This window comes from Pimephales promelas, chromosome 2 (genome assembly GCF_988280905.1).
Source record: "Pimephales promelas chromosome 2, fPimPro1.hap1.1, whole genome shotgun sequence".
NCBI lineage: Eukaryota > Metazoa > Chordata > Actinopteri > Cypriniformes > Leuciscidae > Pimephales > Pimephales promelas.
In genome coordinates this window covers 25,318,333-25,343,159 of record NC_142770.1, presented here as the reverse complement: position 1 = coordinate 25,343,159, position 24,827 = coordinate 25,318,333, and the positions used below count along the sequence as shown (strand labels likewise).

The window sequence follows — 24,827 nt, the reverse complement described above, 5'->3', positions numbered from 1 at the left end:
GTGCATATGATTTATTGAGATATATTAATATGTATTGGGTGGATTTGTATCATTCTAGGGTGGTTTTGCTCACACACTGCCAACACACATTTATGTTCAAACACCATGTAAAAGTGAATTTTCCATAACAGGTGCCCTTTAAGGTAATTTCTATTTGTTACGATATTGATTGAAGTATCTCTTAATAATGAGTAATTTTTGCGTAATAATGACTTCTCATAATAATAAGAAACTTCTTTCTATAGGCACATTCACTACTGCAAAGATGGCGAGTCTGCATCGTCAACTTTATCAACAATTCAAATGTTTCATGCATAATCATTAATTTCACTGGATCTTTGTGGCAAGCTTTATTTCAGGTGGTGCGTGATATCTCTGTGCCCATGTAGCAGTGTTTCGCCTGTTAGTATTGAAGAGGACGGTTGTGCTGCTCTAACTTCAGCTCTGATATCAACCCCTCACACCTGAGAGAACTATCTGTGTAGTAATAAACCAGGAGACTCAGGAGTGAAGCTGCTTTATTGTAATCTGGAGAAATCTGCAGATCTGCAGAAAATCTGCTTTCATTTTTTTTAATCTTACAGCTGATCTTTTAGCATATTATATCTTTTCTCTTCAATTTTACAGTTTGACTATGACGCTCATAGTGGAAACTCCACAATCTCTAAACAAGTGAATCAAAACATGTCCTAAACAAGATTGCAACCTGGACAAACGTCATGCTGATACTGATCCAATAGTTTCATATACGAGGGACTTTTGTGATTAATATTTACACAGTAAGTAAACAAATCTACTTAAAGGTATATGTACAATAGACCAATTCTGTGTTTGTAAACCGAGATGACGTATTTTGTGGGTGGGGCCGAACTGGTGGCAGAAAGTGACAGCTCTGTAGTAGCGGTGTCAGGTGAATGATCACAAAATTCAAGATATGGGGGTTAGAAAATGTCTATATTTATATCATTTTATGTAGTTAATCCATATCACACGAAGAGTGCCATTTCAGTTTTTCTCCTCCAAAAATCAGCATGATTAAAATGTGATATTAAGTTACTACAACAGTTAGTAAACAATAATTTAAGTACAACTACAAAATGTTGCAGAATAATGTAATATATGAATGAATAATGGCCTATGAAGAACCTTTGTGCCAAAAGGTTTTTCTTGTCATTAAATATCTTTTTTAGCATAAAAGGTTCTTTGGAGTCAAGTAAAGAACCCAATGCTTCATATATAGAACCCCCATGAACCCTTTTTTCTAAGAGTGTAGTATGAATGGGAGGGAGGAGAGGCTGTTTACGATCACCCTTCCTGTTCCTACTGGGAATAGACTGGGCAGCGCACAAGTGAAACGGCATCCAGTGGACAAAACGGACACAATTGGATGATCCTGACTTTGCCAATGACCTGGCTCTTCTCTCACGAGCAACAACAAATGCATGAAAAGACCAGCATCGATGTGGATACCTCAGCAACCCTGGGCCTCAACATCAATAAAGAAAAGCGTAAGTTATTAAAGGGGTGGTTTACTGCTTTTTTTCTTTGCATGATTGTGTATATGGGGTGCAATTTAACATGTATTTGTTTTTTCTTTCTTAAAAAGTCTTATTTTTCATAAATTACACCTTTATTGCACTTGATTGTGGTCAGAAAAAAAATGGAAACAGCTTTAAGGGCTCCCTGTATTTTTCCTCCAAAATAAAAGCTTGATTATTTAACCTTTGAAGAAAAATAAATAAAAAATTGAGAATATTGTAAAAAAAAAAAAAACCCACCATTGTAATTTTAAAAATGCACTGTTAGATCTTTTTTTTTTTTTACAAAAAAAAAACACCTTTTAAAATTGTAATCACAATTTTTTAATTAAACACAATTGGATTTTCCCCAAATTGTGCTGACCTAATAGGTACAATAAAATTAACAAGTTGCATTAAACAAAATACAGAATGTCTTCCCTTTAAAGCATTTATTGATGTACAGAACAATAAAAACAAAAATCCCAAATTATTTTAAACACAAAAGAACACGTACATCTTGTTTTATACTTAATATTTAACATAAAGATAGTCATTTAAATATTAAACAAAGATAGTCAATAGCACAAAGAAAACTGAAATGATCCAACTAAAGATTCATGCATGTATATTATGCAGTGGATTGCACCGCAGAAGCTCATGAGGAGAGATGGGAACACCAACATGGGAACGCTCTCCATCTCAATATCATGGAGGTCACCATCCACATTATACACCAAAACAAACACACTTAACAGTCAGCTGTTATTCTAATTAAATCTTTAAACGTATATTTTAAACGTATGTTTTAAAAAGTAAACTTTTAAGAAAAGAAAAAAATACATGAAATATTTCCCGTCAACATCTTCACGACGTTGCACGTCTTCACTCATTCAGGCCTTGTGCGTTTTGTTTGTCTTGAACGAGACCTGTAAAACTCGGTCCCCGAGCCGGTACCCATTCAAACTGGCGATTGCAACAGCAGCCTCGTCGTAATTTGTCATGGTCACAAAGCCAAATCCTTTGCACTTGTTTGTGTTGAAGTCTCGTATGACCTTTACGTTAGTCACAGCGCCGAATGGGCCAAACATCTGCCAGAGGACGTTCTCGTCGGCGTCGGGCGCCAGATTATACACAAAAATGCACCAGCCCGTACCAGCGTGACCCGGAAGATTGATGCCTGCCAGGCTGGTGACCCCATCAATGGACATGGGTGAGAATCTACTGCCAAATACAAACAAAAACAGGATTTCAACTAAAATGAAGATCATTTTCTATGGTACTGTAGTACGCTGCCAAGAAGCTGTACAGTTCAGTAATGGGCAACATGTTCCTTTCCATCAACATCTTTAAAAACAATCAGCATTTTTCTGTTGTATTAAAATGCAGAAAGATTTAGTGATTATAAAAGGAGCATCAATGCTTTTACTCACTGTGCATCATTTATGTACAATTTGGATGGTTTAATAATTGTTACAAACCACAAATGTCTCTGAACAAAACCTAATTTTATCAAGCAGGGTTGACATTCTCAGCAGAAGTGATGTTGAAAACAAGAGAAACCATTTGTTTATTGGGCTTTTCAATCCATAAATCTCTAGCGTGGACTTACTGAAATAACACTAAAATCAAGACCGTGGTGTTTCGTGAGATATGTAGTATATTTGGGCACTTGAGAGCGTTTTGTCAGCGCAGCGTTTTTTCCGTTGAGACGTTTCGTTGAATATACGCAGCACAGTTTACTTGTAACTGATTTCGCAGATAATTTGTTTCATACTAAAAAATAATTCTTCATCCATGTTGTTCAGTTAGTTCTGCTGGTTGATGTCATTGTACAGAAAGAATGTTGTGACAGTTGGTCAGTGTGGTATTAGTCCCGCCCCTCCTCCACTGTGATTGGACGGCTGGGTAAGAAGTGACAGTGACGAGGCCCTCAGCGCCTCGTTACGCTCATGGCGTTTCAAAAACGCGGCGCTTCCATAAACTAAGAATTTATTATCTTTATATACATGGGAAGGGTAAGTCCACGAAGGCTTTCATGTAGTTCCGCCATCTTGCAAAACTATAATAGCAGAGAGGGACATAAAGTACTAGGCCAACGTGTTTCCACAGCGCGTTTTCGTTCAGAGCAAGTGTCACGTGAAACAGAGGAGCAGAGCAGTGACAGGCGCTTGTCACTGCCCCGGCAAGTTAAAAAATTGCATTGCAAATCCTCGTTGCCAGAAAAGTCCAAAATAATAGATTGTAAAAGGAAACGTGACCGGAGATTACAAAAAACCTGAGTTAAAGTCGGGGTAGTTTTTTCCAGATGGAAAGAGTTAATGCAGGAGAAAGAGTTCAAATGCGTGAATGGTATCTGTAAAGACCCCTTTTGCGCCGACGTCACAGTTACGTCACGGCGCTAGCTGGAGGCAAAACAAAGTGAAAACTGGAGGCGGCCAATACAAAACAGCACAGATTCGGCTACATAATAAGGAGCTTAAATAATTGTTACTATTATTAAATGTCATCTTGTTGTGTTGTTTGGTGCAATAATTGCTGAAAAATGAATATGCTGTATCTGGAACTTTTATTTCTAGAAAATCACATCACACACAATCACATTCTCTTCACATCAATAAAATCGCACCATAATGTCACACTTTACATTGTCGCCGTCTCGGCACTGGCTCGGCAGAACTGCGGATCGACACACAAGTCTTGTACAGGACCATATAGGCATCTAAAGATTTATATGCCCTCAGTTTCTCTTTACGATCGGTTTCTCTATAAGGTAGGTGTAGAAGTCAGGCCACTCAACCGAGGTAACGCATGTTAATCCTGTCAGATTGTCCATGCATTGAGTCAGCGTGTAGGCGGCTACGGGTCGGCCAATCTGGTTCAGTCCGTTAAAAATAACTTTAGGAAATAACAATCGCGGTCCTGGACACGGAGTGACCTTACACATTAAGATAAAATCGGATTTTCTCCAGTCATTGTTAAAAAACAAGCTAACAATACTTGCTAAATAACATTAGTGAAGCGGCCAGAGGGATCGTTCTGCCTCCACCTAAGCTCCGCCCACATAAAAACGTCACCATGTTTACCAACTGAAAAGGGGTCTATTGGCAGTAGCAAGTCTCGGTATTTGCTCTGCAGCAGCAGCAGATCTATTCCGCCAAGACCAAATACATGGACATTGCCATATCCATTAGCATGCTAATCTCTCCAGAGAGTTGTCATGACAGAAATACCATAGTTTTATAGAACCAATATACCAGAAGAAAAGTTACAGTATTTTATCATCTGAAACTGTTCTGCAACTTATATTCCCTTAAATATATATCCAACTTATATTCCCAACTTATATGGCCCTTAAAACTGAGTTACAGGCTTCATGAACCTGATGCGTCATTAGTCGTCGGCGATGGCTTTGCCGTTACAGAGTTTTTACAGGATTTCTCGAAGACAACGACTGACAATCAGCGCAGCTGCTCTTAACTTTGAGGAAACATGATGATTATAACATCCCTTCCTCGAAATGTATGTCTTTTCTGATTCGGAAAGAGAATTTAACAATTTCTTAATTTAAATAACTACAGTATTATTATAAGAGTAAATAATGTGGGTGGTGGAATCATCTGGCGCTAAATTTAAATGTTTAACCGTTTGCGAAGCCATCTCACCGGTGATTTGCGATGTGTTCTGCGAACTTTCTCCTAGCCCTCCGTTTGGAGTGTGCCTCTGAAAAATCTCCGTTTCGAGGGCTATGTAGCCCTACCCCTTCGCCCTACCCCCCGATCTCAACAAGAATCGGGACACATTACCCCTAGACGTGAACGCGCAAAACGGAGGGGTAGGGCCAAAGGGGTGAATTGAGATTGAGCCTTAGACTGGAGCCCGCCCACAGTAAAATCACTAAAACATTGCTTTAATAGATTTCCCACAGGCAGCAGCACAAAGCAACATACCTCTTGACTCCATAAGCCATGTTGAGCAGATTATCCAGCCTGAAACACATGCACAAAAAAAAAAAAATGAGATCACCCTCAAGTTAAAGCTATGACCAGTGCAGTGAACCTGAACCAATGTGCAGGTACCTGAATCTCTGGGCCTGCTGCGCCAGCGGCCCTGGGTATCGTCTGTTGGGCGACTGGTACAGGTGAGACAGCAGCGCCTGGCTGCTTTTCTGACTGGGGTTGTTGGCAAATTTCACTGTGATTGGCTCAGTGGCACCTGGTGGTTTCTGTCCATTCAGACCTTTAATGGCCTCCTCAGCCTCAACGCGTCGGTCAAATCGGATGAAGCCCACACCTCTGGACACGCCTGAACACCACAAAACAGAACTGTAAATCGGATTAGACTAGGACCTGTCCTGTGACAAACGAATTTGGTGAATTATAATTGCTGTACCTTAGGCTGAACGGAGAGAATTTGATTAACACGAAAACAGACACACCATGGAAACGTAGCGATTCACTGATTTTGACAACTGAAAACATTGGTCTGAAATTTTTAGGTGGCGTTTAATTAGCGCTGCTTTGATGATGCATGTGGACTGATAAACTCTTCCTCTTTACTTCTAATTATAGCATGACAAACCTAAATGAACATTAAATGATTGTTAAAAAACCGAGCAATGACCTGATTAATTTCAGTAACTTGTACAGTACAACTGTGGAAAGACTTCAATAAAAACAGCTTGTAAACAAATGTCACATAACATTAAATAGAGAGAGAGATTTATGTGCAATTTAAATACTTGCATACAACAGCTAAATGAAAACATCTAAGTTACTATTAAGGTTTATTCTGAGGAGACGAGACGGCATCTCAACCCCTCAATGGCAGTTCAAGTTGTATCAGGAGGGACAACATCTGTTTCCTTTATCAGGCAACAAGGCTTACATTGAGAAGCGCCATTTCTGTCGATCACTTTTAAAGTTGTATCAAAATACTATTCTCCAAATACTATTCCCTATTCTCAAAACAAAGAATAGGGGTCCTCAAATAATGTACAGATAATGAATGGCGACTGTAGAAAGCAAAAGCTGAATCCAGACATTTTGGGTGATCTTGAAATACGGGACTGATTGTGCAAATCAGCAATGTAACGTTAGCATAGCCTAGCGTAGCAAAGTAACGATTTTTAAAAACGTTTCAATAAACAACATAGTTGCAAATATATACGTACATAACTGTGTAGAGCACAAAACAAGACGGTCATATTTTTTATCAATAATTTAAGCGAAAAAACTTTCAACTCTGGATGGTATGCCCACCATTGTTGCCAGTTGCGCAGTGCATTTCTTACCCTTTGGTTTCAAGTAAGCTCGCGAAAATTCTTGGTCTTAAGGTTCAGCCTAAGGTTCATCCTGGGCCTGATAAGTCCAGAGAATGGCATCCATATTCCAGCAAGCCATTCTTTTTTTTTTTTTTTTGAGTTAGCCTTCCCCTTCTGCTGACCTCTTTAACAGATAGAGCTGTTCAGGTTGTCTGAAGCTCTGCATTCGGTCCAAATATATTCAGAGCGTGCACTGGACACAACAGAGACAGGGAAGGGTCTTTGACATCAGGAGGGATTGATTACAAGCTCACAACTTGATCCCTGAAGGGAGTAGTGGCAACTTTGGGCACATATCCAGGCCAGGGTCTCCAGACAACATTAGAGTAGGTTGCCCCAAATTCCAGGCACGAGTTTGCAGGTAAGGCTTGTAGGTTACCCACCCCCTTGACAGAGGTCTGCGCAATCATCAGGGCCAAATCTCTCTGCAGGGATTGAAGGACCAAAGAAAGATCCCAAGAAGGAATAGCCTCTGTTTATCTCTCGGGAATCTCACAATCAGTTTGGGCTTCCCAAGGACCTCCCACCCAGGGTCATGGTTAGCAACTATTGAGGCCACGTACACCTTTAGGGTGGAGCTCAACAAGTGCCTCTCCAGGCCCTGCAGAAGATAAGTAAGCACAGACCCGATCCAACAACTCAGTGGGTATTCACCTCGGGAAGCATACCAGGTAGTGTAGAGGCACCGCAACAAGGCATAGAGCCGACTCTGGCCTAAGTGATGGCATCGTCATATACTACCTGTCCATACCAGTCCGGTACAGCTGCTTCTGTATCGATTCTGCAGCACAAGCGTAGCAATGGACTGCACTTAGTTTAGTTTGAATACAAGAACAGTGTTTTAAACTAAGTGGCCATGTCAGCACAATAAAAATTAGTGCAAATTAAAAAATATATATATACACTATAATATATAGGCTAGAACAAGGTTTAATCCGGCAAACGAATATAAATGGGGTTCCCTGATATCAAGAGATGCAACCTCCCAATTTGAGCTTCACACTTGCACAACACAGAAATATGAGTCCTTCTTAATTCTCTCAACCTGGCAATCTGTGGATAAAAGCACTGGCTTTTTGAAACCACGGGGAAGCTTGCAGTTTAACAAACTCCAGTCCCAAATTCTTTTCACAGGAAAGTCTAATCAATTAAGTCTGTGTTCATTTACATTGCGGGTGAGTTGCGTTGTAAGCGGATGCCTCCCTGGCGATTTATATACGCCACTACCACTGTGTTGTCCATCCGAACAAACAAGTGCTTGCCCCCTGAATCAATCCTCAAAATAATACTCCTTGCGGCTGGTAGCACGGCCAGCAACTTGAGGCAATTGATGTGCCAGTGCTGTCGGAGTCCAGTCCAGAGCCCCCCCGAGGCTGTGTGTCCGTTGCATACTGCTTCCCAGCCCATCTCTGTTGAGACAACACCATGGCATGGACACTCGTTCTAGGGGAACTCCTTCCCGTAGAAATGCAAGGTCGACAGATCAGCATGATTGCCAAGCAAAGTGTACATGCGGCCTGATCACACGAGGAAGCCAATATCCCAGGAGCCTCTGAAAATACTTAAGTGCTTATTTTTTATCTTGAGAAAGACATGCTGTCATGTAAACGGAGTCAAACTCCACACCGAGAATGCTCTACATGGAAGAGGACTTGCTCTGTTCCCAATTCACCCAATGTCCCAATCCGGCTAGGTGCTCAAGGACCAGGTCCCTGTGTGTAAACAGCAACTCTTGCGATCAGAACTAACGGGAACACCACCCCACCCAGAACCTACGCAAGCACTTTTGAAACACAAAGGGCATATTCGGTGACTGAACGCAGTTACTTCATTAACTCCGGACTATCTTCTTGCAGATATTTCAGTGCTTTGGCCTGATAATCTTGCAGGATGGCCATAGCCAGGGCAGCAGCATTGTAAGCCCTTGCTGTGAGAGACTAGGTAAACTTGTATTCCTTGGACAGCATCCTAAGCCAATTCTGCCAGGTGACGGTGTTTTTTGCAGGCATAAATACACCACAATAGCATACTCCACCTGGGAAACATCCAAGTACCTCTTTCAGGAGGATAATGCACCATGCCACACTGCACACAATGTTCAGGGATTGATTGAGAAACATAAGTTCAAGGTGTTGGCCTGGTCTCAAAATTCCCCAGATCTTAATCCAAATGAGCATCTGTGGGATGTGCTGAACCAACAAATTTGATCCACAGCTTCTCCACCTCACAACCTTTAGAATTTGGATCTTCTGCTACACTAACATATTTGCACCATATACCAAGACAAATTCAGGGCTCCTGTAAAGTCCATGCCTTGGCGGGTCGGCGCTGTTTAACATGTGCATGAACCCATCGAGAAGAGGTCGGTCAAATCTTACCTGTGACCTGGTCCACGAGGATCCTGGAAGTAATGATGCGGCCATACTGCGAGAACAGCTGCTCCAGCTCTTTCTGGGTCATAGTTTTAGGAAGACCGCTCACGTACAGGTTAGCATCACGGATGGAAGCCGAGCTTGGTCGAGCATACGACACCTGGACACACACAAACTTAGTGTAGAGTCGTGTGACAGGCATACACCAACACACATCAGTAGTACAGGTCCTTCTCAAAAAATTATCATATTGTGATAAAGTTCATTATTTTCCATAATGTAATGATAAATATTAAACTTTCATATATTTTAGATTCATTGCACACCAACTGAAATATTCCAGGTCTTTTATTGTTTTAAAACTGATGATTTTGGCATACAGCTCATGAAAACCCAAAATTCCTGTCTCAAAAAATTAGCATATCATGAAAAGTTTCTCTAAACAAGCTATTAACCTAATCATCCGAATCAACTAATTAACTCAAAACACCTCAAAAGATTCCTGAGGCTTTTAAAAACTCCCAGCCTGTTTCATTATTCAAAACCGCAATCATGGGTAAGACTGCCGACCTGACTGCTGTCCAGAAGGCCATCATTGACACCCTCAAGCAAGAGGGCAAGACACAGAAAGAAATTTCTGAACAAATAGGCTGTTCTCAGATTGCTGTATCAAGGCACCTCAGTGAGAAGTCTGTGGGAAGGAAAAAGTGTGGCAAAAAAACGCTGCACAATGAGAAGAGGTGACCGGACCCTGAGGAAGATTGTGGAGAAGGGCCGATTCCAGACCTTGGGGGACCTGAGGAAGCAGTGGACTGAGTCTGGAGACAGGTGTGTGCAGGAAATGGGCTACAGGTGCCGCATTCCCCAGGTCAAGCCACTTTTGAACCAGAAACAGCGACAGAAGTGCCTGACATGGGCTACAGAGAAGCAGCACTGGACTGTTGCTCAGTGGTTGCGCGTCATTTGGAAATCAAGGTGCCAGAGTCTGGAGGAAGACTGGGAGAAGGAAATGCCAAAATGCCTGAAGTCCAGTGTCAAGTACCCACAGTCAGTGATGGTCTGGGGTGCTGGTGTTGGTCCACACTGTGTTTTATCAAGGGCAGGGTCAATGCATCTAGCCATCAGGAGATTTTGGAGCACTTCGTGCTTCCATCTGCTGAAAAGCTTTATGGAAATGAAGATTTTATTTTTTAGCGCGACCTGGCACCTGCTCACAGTACCAAAACCACTGGTAAGTGGTTTACTGACCATGGTATTACTGTGCTCAATTGGCCTGCCAACTCTCCTGACCTGAACCCCATAGAGAATCTGTGGGATATTGTGAAGAGAAAGTTGAGAGTTGCAAGACCCAACACTCTGGATGAGCTTAAGGCCTCTAGAAGCATCCTGGGCCTCCATAACACCTCAGCAGTGCCACCATGCCACGCCACATTGAAGCAGTCATTTCTGCAAAAGGATTCCCGACCAAGTATTGAGTGCATAACTGAACATAATTATTCGAAGGTTGACTTTTTTGTATTAAAAACACTTCTTTCATTGGTCGGATAAAATATGCCAATTTTTTTAGACAGGAATTTCGGGTTTTCATGAGCTGTATGCCAAAATCATCCGTATTAAAACCATAAAAGACCTGAAATATTTCAGTTGGTGTGCAATGAATCTAAAATATATGAAAGCCTAATATTTATCATTACATTATGGAAAATAATGAACTTTATCACAATCTGCTAATTTTTTGAGAACGACCTGTATATCAATGACAGCAGCCTCATGTCAGACTGACCTTACCTTGATGGTCTTGGTCTGCAGTCTGAGTCCATTTAAAGTGTTGATGGCTTTCTCTGCATCTTTGGGTTCCACATAGTTCACAAAACCATAACCCAGACTCTGACCTACACACACACACACCGAGGTGAGGATTTATAAGAATTGCAGTGTGTTATGGATCTGACTGTTACAGTATCTAACACACAGGATGCAATAGGCACTGTGAAATCAGCTGTAAAGCCTCCATATGAAAATCAAATCTTTTAAAATCATCCCAGTGAAAATCTTTCGCATCTTTTAAATTGTTCATTGATTTGTTCAAAGTCGTTTTCTTTAAAATTATGATGGGAATTTAAATGATTTACTCACAAAAGACTTAGTCTTTTAGTGGTTGACCAATATATCGTCTGATATGCGTTTAGCCAATAAATGTTGGAAGCAGGACTTTTATTTTGAGTCGGCACATGTGCAGAGACTCAAAGGAACTCAAATTTTTTGCTTTCATTCATTTATTGTCTGGTAAACAATTACATCTAAAAATAATATTAAACAAATGTTGAAGAAAGCCAATGCAAATAGTCATATTATCAACATTCAGTATACGCATCTTTCATTTACATTTTCAAGTCTTTGAATATCTGATAGATATTTAATTCCATGAACATCACAAACTTTAGTGATTCCAGCTAGATTCACTTAAGTGTGCCTAAATTTGTAGCCTGCCTAACACCACTAGTATGATTGTCCATCCATGCGAATTAGAACTTTAAATCCTTGATTATAAACTATGCTGTGCTACATCTAATTGAATAAAAATCGAAAAATTAGTACAGAGATAGCCGCAAGTACCAGTGATTTTGTCTCGCACAAGTTTGCACGACTCGATCTCTCCGATGCTGCCGAACAGACTCTTGAGCTCTTCCTGCGTCATGTTCTGCGGGAGGTAGTTAACGATCAGATTGGTTTTACTGTCCTCGGTGTCGTTGGGCATCTCCACAGGTGCCGTGCAGTTGTTGGAGACACTGTTGGGGCCGTTGCTGGTGGGACAGCTCGGCCCGTTGGACAGCTGAGTCTCCATGGCTGCAATCACCTGCTATAGAGGCGCAAACACACACTGAGTGAGTGAAGAAAACTGGAAAATGACAAATGAGAGGCTGATAAGACTAGAGCCCGACCGATAAAGGATTTTGAAGGCCGATACCAATACAAATATTTTGGGGTTTTAAAATCCGATATATCGGCCAATATTTTATTTATTTATTTAAAACTGGACATGATAGTCACAAATGTTGTCATGCTTATTTGCGTTAAGAGAACTGATGGGGATGTTCTTTTAATTGTTATTCAAGCAATGTATGTATCGTGACCAAATCTACGAGTGTTACAGGAACAGTGTAGAGTGCCCTCTGGTGGACAAACTATACAACTCCAACACTCATGACCTGGTTCAAGCGTGTTTCGTCCGTTTTTATTTTATTTTTGAAATATTCAGTTATCGGCCATTATAACTGCCGATACCCGATAGTTTGGAAAATGCCTAATATCGGCCGATAATATTGGTCTGCCGATATATCGGTCTGGCTCTAGTTAAGACTCACTTGTCATAGCGGTCAAACCTGACTCACACTACTACATATTCAAATTTGGTGCATTATGTTTTGTTACAAAATGCATAAATTGTGTTTGGTGTCATGGACATAGTCGTCATGCCATCTTCATTTGTCATATTGGAATATAGGACAGACTAGAGATGAGAGCTCAAACGCAAATCCTTTCAACTACGCTTTCTTTAATTGGTTCAGATTACACGATTTTTTTTGTTACTATAGTCACTGTGTCAGATTAAGCGATTTTGACTGGACACATGTCAGACTGCACGTTTCTTCCTGACCAGTCATCACATGCCGTCTTTAAACTAGTAGCGAGTAACTTCCGGAAACGAACGTAAACAAACAATGGATTAAGCGGTGAGTGTTGTATTGGCTGTCCTGTGTTCAGAAAAAAGTAAAGAAAGAAAGAAAACCCGACAATGTACACGTTCCTGGATTGCTCGAAGAGGACCGTATGGGCTGTCAATCCTCCAAAGAGAACTTGAGGTAAAATATTGTTTTCTTATATATTTTTACTTTCAGTTTTAAAGTTAGCACCATCGTCTCTCTTTCGTTTCGCCATTTTCGAAAGTTGTGTACGGAAAAGCTTCTGTGCTCCTATTGGTCGACCTCATACATGTGACGGAAGCGCCGTGGACGACCGTTAAAGAAATTAAACATGCTAGTCTTTTTGTCGTGAAGCATCGCAGACGCGACGTAGGTTGTCGCCCACTATGACACACTATATGAGATAATCCGATCAAATCTTGCGTCCCGATACCCGTTGTCGTTTCGTTTACGAATACTTTACGTAAACTCCTGGGGTCCTTGCCTTGCGACTTACATAGGATGACTTGACAACTGAGTGCACGCATTTCACATTGGATGGGTCAACGTCACATTTGAGTAGGCCATACTATTTGAATTTGTGATAAAATAACATTTTTAACCGGTTAATGATCATTTTAAATGGGCTAAGTGTTTCTGTTCCGAACGTTTAAACTTGATTTCGTTTTCATTTTGTTTGTTCCTACAGATTTCGTTTGTTTCTGCATCCCTATTTAGTACCCTATTTGTGGAAAGTGTCAGAAAAGCAAAACAAACGAAAGGAAGAATTCATGCAACCGTCAGATCAGAATCACGTTCTATAACCTAAATCAGACACTACACCCTACAAACACAAATGACTCATTTGAACACAATCAAATGATTTTAGACGCAGTTGTTTAGATGCAATTAGCACAGCCCACAATAACTCTGGACTGACAGTGATGGAATAAAAAAGTCCCACAAACCCCAGTCCACGGCTCGGCTGCCCACGAGCCACTTCTCAGAAGAGAAGCCACATCACACAGCCTGACTGCCATGATGGCTGGAGCGGACGTCTGCAAACAAAGAGCACATCAGAGTCAGTCACTTACACATGCACACTCCAACATTAGCTCCTACTTGGCCTCCATGTACCTGTAATGCTTCAGCACAAAAGTGCTTAGTAATGTTAGCGTCACAGTACAATGCGCATAACCAGCCACTGAAAACTGGTTTCATAAAGACTTGAAGCGTCCACAAAACAGGCCATATAATGAATCCTAGTATGCCTAAGGCATCATGATAATAACGTCTGCATTAGGGGTGTAAATGTACACCCATTTGTAGTAGGGCATATTTAGTAAATTTCTCTGCAGATAGGATTATTCAGAATGACATCTGATGTTTTTAAACAATTGGGCGATGCCCTATAGTGCAGAATCGAGATATATCCAGCTGCAGACCCGCAGCACCACCAGCGCCAGAACCGGAAGTGAGGGAGGGGCGGAATTATTATTATTGCATTATAGTTATTTTAGCAAGAATGTAAGGACAAAATGGGCCTGAGAGTGAGTTCCTCATTTGATGCATTGTAAGTTAAATTTATACAAGATTGATGTGATAAAACAGGCCGAGGGTTGAATTGGTCATTTGTTGTATACATTTTTATTGTTTCGTTTAAAACAATGCTGAATTTTCTCTCTTTTTTTAGATTTTGACATTATTATTTTAATTTTGCATAAAAAAAATGCATGCTGCACATGTTCTTGTGAAATAAAGTATATTTTATAAAAAAAGGCCATACGGTTTTTTTATTAAACAATCAAAATCATCTTACAAATACATATCTTTAATATCAAAACAATTTAAGATTTTTATAAACACAATAAATAAATAAATAGAACATAAATAGAACAAAATATCACAGAGATCTAATCAAATTGTGTATAATTCTGAAAAACTCCAATGCTTGTCTTGTGTTTATATCTTTCAAAGCTTTATTATACTAAGTTAACTCCTTCATAAAAAGCAAAAAAACAAAAGGTCTTACCTTTATAAATTTACAGGTATGTATAAACTGCTTAGCTAAAATAATTAAACTGTTATACATTAAAATGCCCATAAGTTTCAAGTATTATTTTTTCACCATCATGATCAGGAAGTAACTCATAATACAATGAAACGGATAACTAAATACAATTATATTATGCAAAACCAATGTTTTAAAATGCTTAATGTACTGTAATGTAGTATGATAACACATTCGTAGAGAGTAGGACGTTTCATGTTCAATAAAAGGTAAAACTTCTGAAATCTCTGTGTAAACAATGAGCTACGTACGATTACTTTCAGCAGAACGTTGGACACGGTTCAGTTCGGATCAGTTGGACGTCTGATTCAGATCAGTTGGACAAGGCTGTTAACAAGAGGTAAAAATGATATAATATACTGTTCGTTTTCTCACACAAACCGCTCGTTTCGTGACTTAGGCCATCAATGTCAGGGTTCCAGACTGCGACCATTTTTTGAGAATGTGCGAGTTAATTTATTATGGTTGCATATGTGCGAGTGGACGCTCGTGCAACAGAACGCCATTGTATCAGCTGCTGCAGTCTGTAACTTAAGTTCAAAATGAACAAGTAGGCTACATCATGAATCCATTTACTGAACCGTGTTTTTGACTTATCCTGAATCACTACGGTACGGCTATAAGAACTAAGAAGTGTTTCAATATTCGGACTATTTTATCCCGGGGTCGACTAGGATGCGGAGTTGCCCAGTGCCTGCGTGACTTGCCATAGACATTAATGGAGAGAAGTAGCTCCGGCTAGAGTGTTCTTCTGCAAGTCACACGCAGTGCACACTGAAGGTGAAACGTGCAAATTACGAATTCATGAATTAAGGCATATAAAAATGAAAGTGTCTCACAAAACAGCGTGCCCCTTCCTACCTCTTTTCAGCGGTTAGATGAGAGTAATCGATCAACTGAGGAAAAGGAAGTTATTATAAAATGCAGAAGGCAAGGGGTGTGAGATTTCAGATTTTTGTTACAACTGTAAACTTTGATAACGAAAATCTGTATTAGCTTATTATAATAATCTAATCTTTTAAAATGTAATGCATAGCTACATTTGAATGTTTGATGATGATTTTTAAAAGATGACATCAGATCATGGCAATGATAATTAATATATTACAGGTGTTTATGCTGCAACCCAGAAAGCCTTTGCTAGCTTTGCTCCATTAAGACCACTATTCATCAGCATGCATTGATTAATACCACGGCATGTAAATAAATAAATAAATAAATAAATAAATAAATAAAATAAAAAAAGGTGCGACCAAATCATATGATGGTGCGACCAACTGAGAAAGTTGGTAGCACCAGTGCAACCAGTGGAAAAGTTAATCTGGAGCCCTGAATGTGTAGGTTTACATTTACGAGTCATTAAATCATGTTTAATCTGGACTTCTCTGTGTATGCTCTTTGAGGTGGACCCCCATACCTGCATTATATGACTGACAGACAACAACGGTTTGACCGAAAAATATCAAAATTGAAAATACTGTGGAAACAGACACCTTCATCTTGTATGCCATTGAGGTAAGATAAAACATTAAAAATTAATTTCAAAGTGAACTATCCCTTTAAATGAACAAATATGAAATTAAAACACTACATTACACATTGATTCTTATTAAAGCTACTATTAAAGTTCTGTCAGTGAGTGATTTTGTCTGCTTTGTTGCTTTATTAACATTAAAGGAATAGTTCCCACAAAAATTAAGTTGTTTTAACCCAAGTAAATTTCTATCTGTTGTTGAAAATAAGTTATTTTGAAAAATAGTTTTTGATTGGGATTGGGAACGATTGAACCTGAGCAGTGTTCAGTTTTTGGACTTCTGTGCTAGTTACGGTTCGTCCATAACTTACACCATGTTCAAGCATAAGGGTTTCCACCAGTGCACGTGGCACCAGGACACCCTAGGTCGTAGGTCGATGATTGACTTTGTGGTCATTTCATCTGACCTGCGGCCGTAGGTCTTGGACACTCGGGTGAAGAAAGGGGCCGAGCTGTCAACTGATAACCACCTGGTGGTGAGTTGGATCTGATGGTGGGGGAGGAAGCTGGACAGACCCGGCAGACCCAAGCATACTGTAAGGGTTTGCTAGGAACGTTTGCCGAGATCCCGACCGGAACCCGAGGGAGGCTGGAGATATTGAGTCTGAGTGGACCATGTTCTCCACCTCCATTGTCGAAGTGGCTGCTCTGAGCTGTGGCCGTAAGGTCTCTGGTGCCTGTTGAGAAAACAATCCCCGAACCTGGTCGTGGACACCAGAATTAAAGGATGCCGTCAAGATGAAAGAGGAGTCCTATCGGGCCTGGTTGGCTTGTGGGACTCCTGAGGCAGCTGATAGGTACCGGCAGGCCAAGCGGACTGCAGCCCATGTGGTTGTGGAGGCAAAAACTCGGTGAGGCCATGGAGAAGGACTATTGGCTGGCCTCAAGAGATTCTGGCAAAATGTCCAGCGCCTCAGGAGAGGCAAATAATGCCCTACCAATGCTGTTTACAGTGAAGGTGGGCGGCTGTTGACTTCAAATGGGGATGTCGTCGGAGGGTGGAAGGAATACTTTCAATGATCTCCTCAATTCCGCCATCACATCTTCTATTGAGGAAGCAGAGGCTGAGGGGCTCAGAGGTGGACTGGTTCATCACCCCACCTGAGGTCACAGAAGAAGTCAAGAAACTACTCGGTGGCAAGACACTGGGGGTGGATGAGATCTGCCCTGAGTACCTCAAGTCTCTGGATGTTGTTGGGCTGTCTTGGCCAACACGCCTCTGCAGCATCGTGTGGCGGTCAGGGACAGTGCCTCTGGGATGGCAAACCGGGGTGGTGGTCCCTCTTTTTAAGAAGGAGGAACAGGAGGTGTGTTCCAACTACTGGGAGATCACACTTTTCAGGCTCCCTGGGAAAGTCTATGCCAGGGTACTGGAGAGGAGAATACGGCCGATAGTAGATTCAGGAGGAACAGTGCGGTTTTAGTCCAGGCCGTGGAACACTACACCCTGTACAGGGTGCTGGAGGGTTCATGGGAGTTTGCCCAACCAATCCACATGTGCTTTGTGGATTTGGGGAAGGCAATTGACTGTGTCCCTCTCGGCGGCCTGTAGAGGGTGCTCTGGGAGTATGTGGTCCTTTGCTAAGGGCTGTCTGGTCCCTGTATGACAGAAGCAGGAGCTTGGTTCACACTGCAAGCAGTAAGTCAGACTTCTTCCCGGTGCATGTTGGACTCCGGCAGGGCTGCCCTTTGTCGTCGGTTCGGTTTATCATTTTTACGGACAGAGTTTCTAGGGGCAGCCAGGGGCCGGAGGGTGTCAGGTTTGGGGACGACACGATTTCATCTCTGCTCTTTGTGGATGATGTTGTTGTGTTGGCCTCTTCAGACCAGGACCTTCAGCATGCACTGGGACGGTTTGCAGCCGAGAGTGAAGCGGCTGGGATGAAAATCAGCACCTTCAAATCCAAGGCCCTAATGGTCCTAAGTCGGAAAAGAGTGGCTTGCCCACTTCAGATTGGTGGAGATATCCTTCCTCAAGTGGAGGAGTTTCTTACGGTTTTATTCGCGAGTGGGGGAAGGATGGAACGGGAGATTGACAGACGGATTGGTAGAGCTTCTGCAGTAATGCGGTCGGTGCACCGGTTGTGGTGAAGGAGCTGAGCCACAAGGCAAAGCTCTCAATTTACTGGTCAATTTACATTTCTACTCTCACCTATGGTCATGACCGGTGAGATGGTGGTGAGATGGTTGACGGGTTTCTGGAGACACCGCCTGCAGTCTGTGCTGCCTTACTCTCTCCTCAGGTGAGGAGAGTCTGACACAATCAAGGCCCTAAAGCCAATGAACGATGCAACTATTCTCATTTCAGAGGAGAGCATCTGTTTGATTGCTCCTTTGCAAGCTCAACTCATCCAGGACACGAATGAGGACAGTATTGGAGTCATTAACGGTCCTGGAGATGATAAAGCATCCCATCAGTGGGGACCTCAGCAAGAGATACGATAGTGAGCAGCAGAGAAACTCTTTCACAGCTTCTGCTCTGTGATTCAAGGGCCGGCCTCTTCTGAAGAGAGGGGAGATGTACGGAAGAGTAATTGCTGCATCAATAGAGGGAATTCTGCCCCATGTGTTTTTCATATTGAACAGAACAAGTACATTTGTTTTGTCAATTTTGTTAAAATGTGTTTCAGATTGAAGATAAGTCAAAAGATTTTTTAAAGTACTCGACTTAAATTGAGGAATTGTAACAGCCCTATTTTCTAAATAAAACCTGTGTTAAAGTGGAAGAAAATATTCTCTTAAACTGATGCACTATAGCGATCTGCCACATCAAATTTAAGAGCATCCAAAAACACCATTTATTGTTTGAATCTCGTGATAAAACCCTTAATTTCTTTTTAGAAGTAACAAAGCACAGAGCTACTGGTGATTACTGGATGAGAGACACTACAAATAGGGATGCTCCGATCAGTATTTTTGCAGCCGATACAGAGTACCGGTTTCTTGTCATGGTGATCGGCCGATACCGATGCTTAATTGACTTAATATAAGACAAATAAACAAAATGGAACAGTTTAATGCAGCCCATAAGGTTTATTTAAACATTGCCCAATACTGTGTGGAGGACAAAATAAACATTTAGTCTCCTAAAATGGAGAAGTCTGATGTAATTTTAACATCGTCCAATACAAGTCTGAGCAGGACAAAATAAAACTGAGTGAGAGTCAGATTACTGGTTACCGTTGCCTTTTTTGCAGTTGCCAGTTTTTCATATTCGCCATACGTCTCGCAGTGGCTCATTCTTAAGTGACAAATCGCGAATCGCGGAAAATTGCGAATTTTTCAAATTTTTTTCGAAACATCGTAGTAGTTCCACACCGGCGAAGACATGAGTGCGCGGCAAATAATTTAAGTCCCCACGCATCATACTTCCTCTCACGCGTTGACGTCATCAAATCGCGATCAGTTTGTAAGATCGGCCAAGTTAGTGAGGACCGATCGAGTCATAAATTGTTATCATCAGCCGATACCGATCTCCGGCCGAGCGATCGGAGCATCCCTAACTACAAATAATGATTTAGTATAGGGGAAAAACTGCAGACCTGCAACCCTGGCTTGTACAGGTGATAGAGTAAGATAGAGCCAGCTTTATATAGATATTTTTAGCTGTTAATGTTACATTCACATAAACTTTCACTAAATTCAAGAAGAGATTTTCTCAGAGTTTTCAGTCGGACACGTTTTTCCGCATTTTCGATTGACAAGAAATGTCTGTTTTTAAACAATCAGCCTTATGTAAGGCTATGTTTACACGGAAATGATTCTGAAGAGAAAACGCAAAAGTGGCGTTGCGTCATCACTTTTTATTCTGCGTTTAGACGAGCGTTTTGTGTGGGAAATATGTGTGCAAATGGTGACGCAAAAGTGTGTGAAATTCAATGTACCATAGTATGCACTTCAGGCGGCTAGGAGTGCAAACTACAACAACACCAAGTCCACGCGTTTGCGTACAACCTTCACTGTCAAGCAGACCTTTGCGTTTATACCGGTTTACACGGGAACGCGGTGGTGGAGCATTTTTAAGATTTCTTATATCATTTCTAAGATATTTTTACGTTTTCACCCGCAAGCATTCTCGTGTAAACAGGATTGTGGATGATTGAAAAATGTCCCCAAAATCTGCTTTTGAAGAAATATCACAGTATCGTGTCAGTGCGTTCTATCACTTCAGTTCTGGCGCCTCTGTCTCTCAACATACTGCACAACACAACATACATGCACATCACACATTAACCCAGAGATAGAGTCACACTCACGGGACACCGCAATTCACAAAAGTTCATTATTTGCATGTTTTAAAGCTTTGCATGTTAGAACAGCGCATCGTGTCCAGCTCTGAGATAAACACTGATCAAACATAAAGACAAGAAACGCATGACTGTCTGGCTGCGACAATATATGGTTTATCTGTGTTCTTCAAGCCTTCTTGGGTAATTCCATAATTAAGTATATAAGGTAAAGCTAAATCAACATAGCCTTAATCACTGTATTGAATACTATAAAATCTGTAATATGGTGGTGGTGTTGGCATTGCAGTGGATAAGACACCTGCCTTTGGTGTGAGAGACCCGGGTTCGAATCCACTGTGAGACACCAATGTGTCCCTGAGCAAGACACTTAACCCCTAGTTGCTCCATAGCATTTGTAAGTCGCTTTGGATAAAAGCTTCAGGTAAATGAATAAATGTAAATGGAATAACACATCAGCTCACAAAAAGGACATTTCAAACAGTCGACTGACGACATGAAGCGAGTAAGAACATGTCATTAAACATTGTCTCTTGTTGGACAACAGGTTTATAAAGGTGAAGTTTGAAGATGTTTGATATGTTTTTTAAATGCACATAAGTGACTCAGTGTTTTTAGATGCAGCAGCATTTACTACGACACACTGCAGATCTTTACTCACATTAAAACCTAAAAATATAAACTCTTCAAGAGTACTCAAGTGCACTCTTCAAATAAATCATAAATAGTAGTAGGCTATAATAAAGAAATGTGCAACAAACTGTTAAGGCTTATTTGTGTGCCAGTTCCTACATCAGGCATGCGAGATGTGATGTGGAACTAAACATGAACAGATCATCCCTGTGTGGACAAATAACTGACCATTTTGCAAGATGTAAACACTGGTCCAGAAACACTTCCTGTTTCAGTTTGTAACCGTTTTCTTTATTTCACATGTAAAGAAAACATCTTAAAGATGTTTGTTTAACTTTCTGATTCAGTTTTATATGTTCTGTTGCTTGTATTTTATCCCAGCTTTTATGTAGTGTTAAAAACTGAAACAGGCTTTTACATCTTGCAAAATGGTCTAGAACTGAGGAAACACGGACACCTGACTGCACCAGACACACAACACACAGCACTATCACTCATGCACTCAGAAGATGAACAAATTGAAAAACTGAAGAACATCAGGAGGAGACATGGCCTAAGCTGAGAGACGGGGAACAATGACAAGGTAAAACTGAGACTTTACACATCGATCTTTCTTTGTTTGATTTTGTACAACACACACCATTGTCCTCATAACTCAAGGCCTTGCTAAAAACACTCAGCAAATGGTCATTTTGGAACGTAAAGATGCACACAAACGTGACAAATCTCTTCACTTCGACACTAACAAACTAGTCCGTTTAAAAGACTGATTCCTTTAGTTAGTTATGGCAGAAACGAAGCTTTTCGGAACTTTGAATCAATTTGCGAAGCAATTGATTCTGTGTTTTAAGTCTCTCGAAACGCCACGCGCTGGCGACCTCTTCTGGTCAAAATGTGTAAATGCAGCAAAACACGCATGTTTTACAAATTTGTATTTAATTTTTACTTAAGTGTAATCTATCATAAAAATTTAACAAATAATCTAATATTCAAATATGATGTATACTATATAAATATTTTATTTCATTAAATTGTAGGGGTTGTTTTATTAACCTTATGGAGAGCTTGGTTAATCGAACCCTTAACTAGAACACTGCCTTTACACAAGGGTTTAATCAAATGTCTACAAATCAATAAAATTGATCCGAGATCAGGTAAAACCATCATTGGGCACACAGAAAAGACGTAAAGCTTCGTTTAGCCAAATCACGTGACTTTAGCAGTTTGATGCGAACTCCGAATCTCGAAGCAAATGATTCGACCATCACTAAATTCGGTTCTGCGAGGTCAAAGGTCAGCTAAACAAGCGCATCAGCAGGTAAAAAAACTAAAACGTTCAGATAAATGGAAACGTATCCTAGGGAAACGTAGACAACTAACGTAACACGGAGCTAAGCTAAACTAAACAGTTAAGTCACAAACACAACGTTACGACAGATAAACTCGTGTAAAAGCTAGTGAACGTAGGTTAGATTAACTTAAGTTAGATAAACCGAGGCATATACACTGTACAACAAGATTCAGGTGTAGCTTAGGTCGGTAAATGAGGGATAAACCGGGTGGTCATTAGACATTAAATTAATTTGCCGACTAAACTAATTTACCAACACATAAACAACACACACAGTTAAGCCGAAGTGCAAAAGGACGAAAGCATTGAATAAAACGAACACTAATATTAAACAAATGCATCTAATGAAAGGATAAAACTCACGCCGCTTGTTCATTTAACCCTAAAACGAACGCATAACATCTGAAGAAACCGCTTCATGTAAAAAGCAATGAAATAAAGCGACTTTCTTACCTTAATTCGGTTTATAAATTAGTGGCGTATGCTGATGCGCGCGTTCACACGTTAAGGGGGGCGATGGCGGGAAACGGCGGCTCTAAATAAACTGCCATGTGGATGATCCAATCAGGGAGCATCGTGACGATTCCCTCAAACGCTATTGAACAATGAGAGATGGGTAAAACAAAGGGACCGGGACCTTCGCGAGTCGACAGGTGCTGCGGATCAAGGTGTAGCTAATGACGAGCGCGCGCACGCGTCGGAGAGACATGGCGTGGCCTACTGCGTGCTGTATACTATACTCTGTCCAACATACTAATACATACATCTTTACGTATAAATAAATAATATTTACATGTGTAGTAGGCCTATTGTCGTAAATAATGATTCATAACAACTAGCCTATTTCATGAATAAACGATGTCGGGATTATTCAGTGTTTGTGCGCGCGCATTTACTGTGGAACAAATAACGTTAAACGATTTGTTTTTTTTATCTCGAATTTTTTACAGTTTTCGATTTACTGTTTATTTGCTGTTTTCGCAACAAAAAATGTGTAAAGGCAGCACTTCAAAAGTCTGCTTTTAAAATACAAATATTTATTTGTAAAATTTATTATAAGATAATCTACGAATCATCAAATAGGCTATCATTAAATATTAGCCTAATGTCTGTACAATACCTGTTTTTTATTTATTTTGTTGTTTTCTTTTATTAATTACGTTGTGTTTTGTGAGATTTATAAAGGACTTGGTTAGCAAATAATTAACTTAGCCTACTAACTTTTTATTACACAATGTGCAATATTTATGTGGTATTAAAAATACAAATTCTGTGTCTGAAATCACCCCCTATACCGTTAAAGGAGTAGTTCACATTTGAAATTAAGGTTTTTGATGAAAACATTCCAGGATTTTCTCCTTATAATGGACTTCAATGGGAACCAAACGGTTCAAGGTCCAAAAGACAGTTTCAGTGCAAACTGTTCAAAGGGCTTTAAACGATTCCAGATAATAAATAAGGGTCTTTTCAAGCGAAACGATCACTCATTTAAAAAAAAAAAAAAAAAAAAAAGTTTTTCCTGTTCGAACTCGTTCATCAAAATGAACAAATCTTTTTCCGAGTCAATTCGTTCATTTTGTTCATTGAATGAACTAAATGACATGAAAAAAGATTTGTTCATTTTGATGAACGAGTTTGGAGAGTCAAGAACAGAACAGAGCAAGGTGATCGTTTGAGCTTATAAAACTTAAACTTTGTTATTTTTTTTAATGAGCAATCATTTCGCTTGATAAGACCTTTATTCTTCGACTGGTGTCATTTAAAGCCCTTTGAACAGTTTGCACTGAAACTGTCTTTTGGACATTGAGCCGTTTGGTTCCCATTGAAGTCCATTATATGGAGAAAATCCTGGAATGTTTTCATCAAAAACATTAATTTCTTTTCGACTGAAGAAAGAAAGACATGGACATCTTGGATGACACAAAATCCCACAATGCACCGCAATAACGAGTGTAAAACCTACAATTAACCGCTAGAGATGTTCAAAACAGTTATGAATAAATTCTCCTCATTCATATGTCACAATATTTTATTTTGTTATACTTTTGCAGCTTAAATAAAGCATACATTGCTATATGATTATTTATGATTAATTT

The 24,827-nt window shown here is 40.4% G+C and overlaps 1 protein-coding gene across 2 annotated transcripts; it reads right to left on the bottom strand.

Moving 5' to 3' along the window:
* Positions 1-1,848: 1,848 nt before the first annotated feature.
* elavl2 (ELAV like RNA binding protein 2) lies at positions 1,849-23,322 on the bottom strand. Of its 2 annotated transcripts, none has more exons than XM_039657354.2 (8): positions 23,185-23,322; positions 13,864-13,953; positions 11,829-12,072; positions 11,001-11,104; positions 9,219-9,372; positions 5,597-5,822; positions 5,468-5,506; positions 1,849-2,741 (listed from the first exon to the last, which is right to left on the bottom strand). In XM_039657354.2, exons 2-8 carry the CDS (start codon positions 13,933-13,935, stop codon positions 2,411-2,413), a joined length of 1,170 nt encoding a protein of 389 aa, XP_039513288.1. In that variant the 5' UTR covers positions 13,936-13,953; positions 23,185-23,322; the 3' UTR covers positions 1,849-2,410. The 2 variants fall into 2 exon arrangements, with proteins under 2 accessions (XP_039513288.1, XP_039513289.1); XM_039657355.2 differs by having other exon boundaries at positions 1,849-2,738.
* Between the last annotated feature and the right edge of the window lie 1,505 nt (positions 23,323-24,827).

Bases quoted from the DNA above. Each gene is read 5' to 3' on its own strand.
- elavl2 (XM_039657354.2), bottom strand. From the start codon at position 13,935: ATGGCAGTCAGGCTGTGTGATGTGGCTTCTCTTCTGAGAAGTGGCTCG. The intron at 12,073-13,863 runs GTTTGTGGGACT...GCGCCTCTATAG, and splicing joins CAGCCGAGCCGTGGACTGGG to CAGGTGATTGCAGCCATGGA. The intron at 11,105-11,828 runs GTACTTGCGGCT...GTGTGTGTGTAG, and splicing joins TGTGCGAGACAAAATCACTG to GTCAGAGTCTGGGTTATGGT.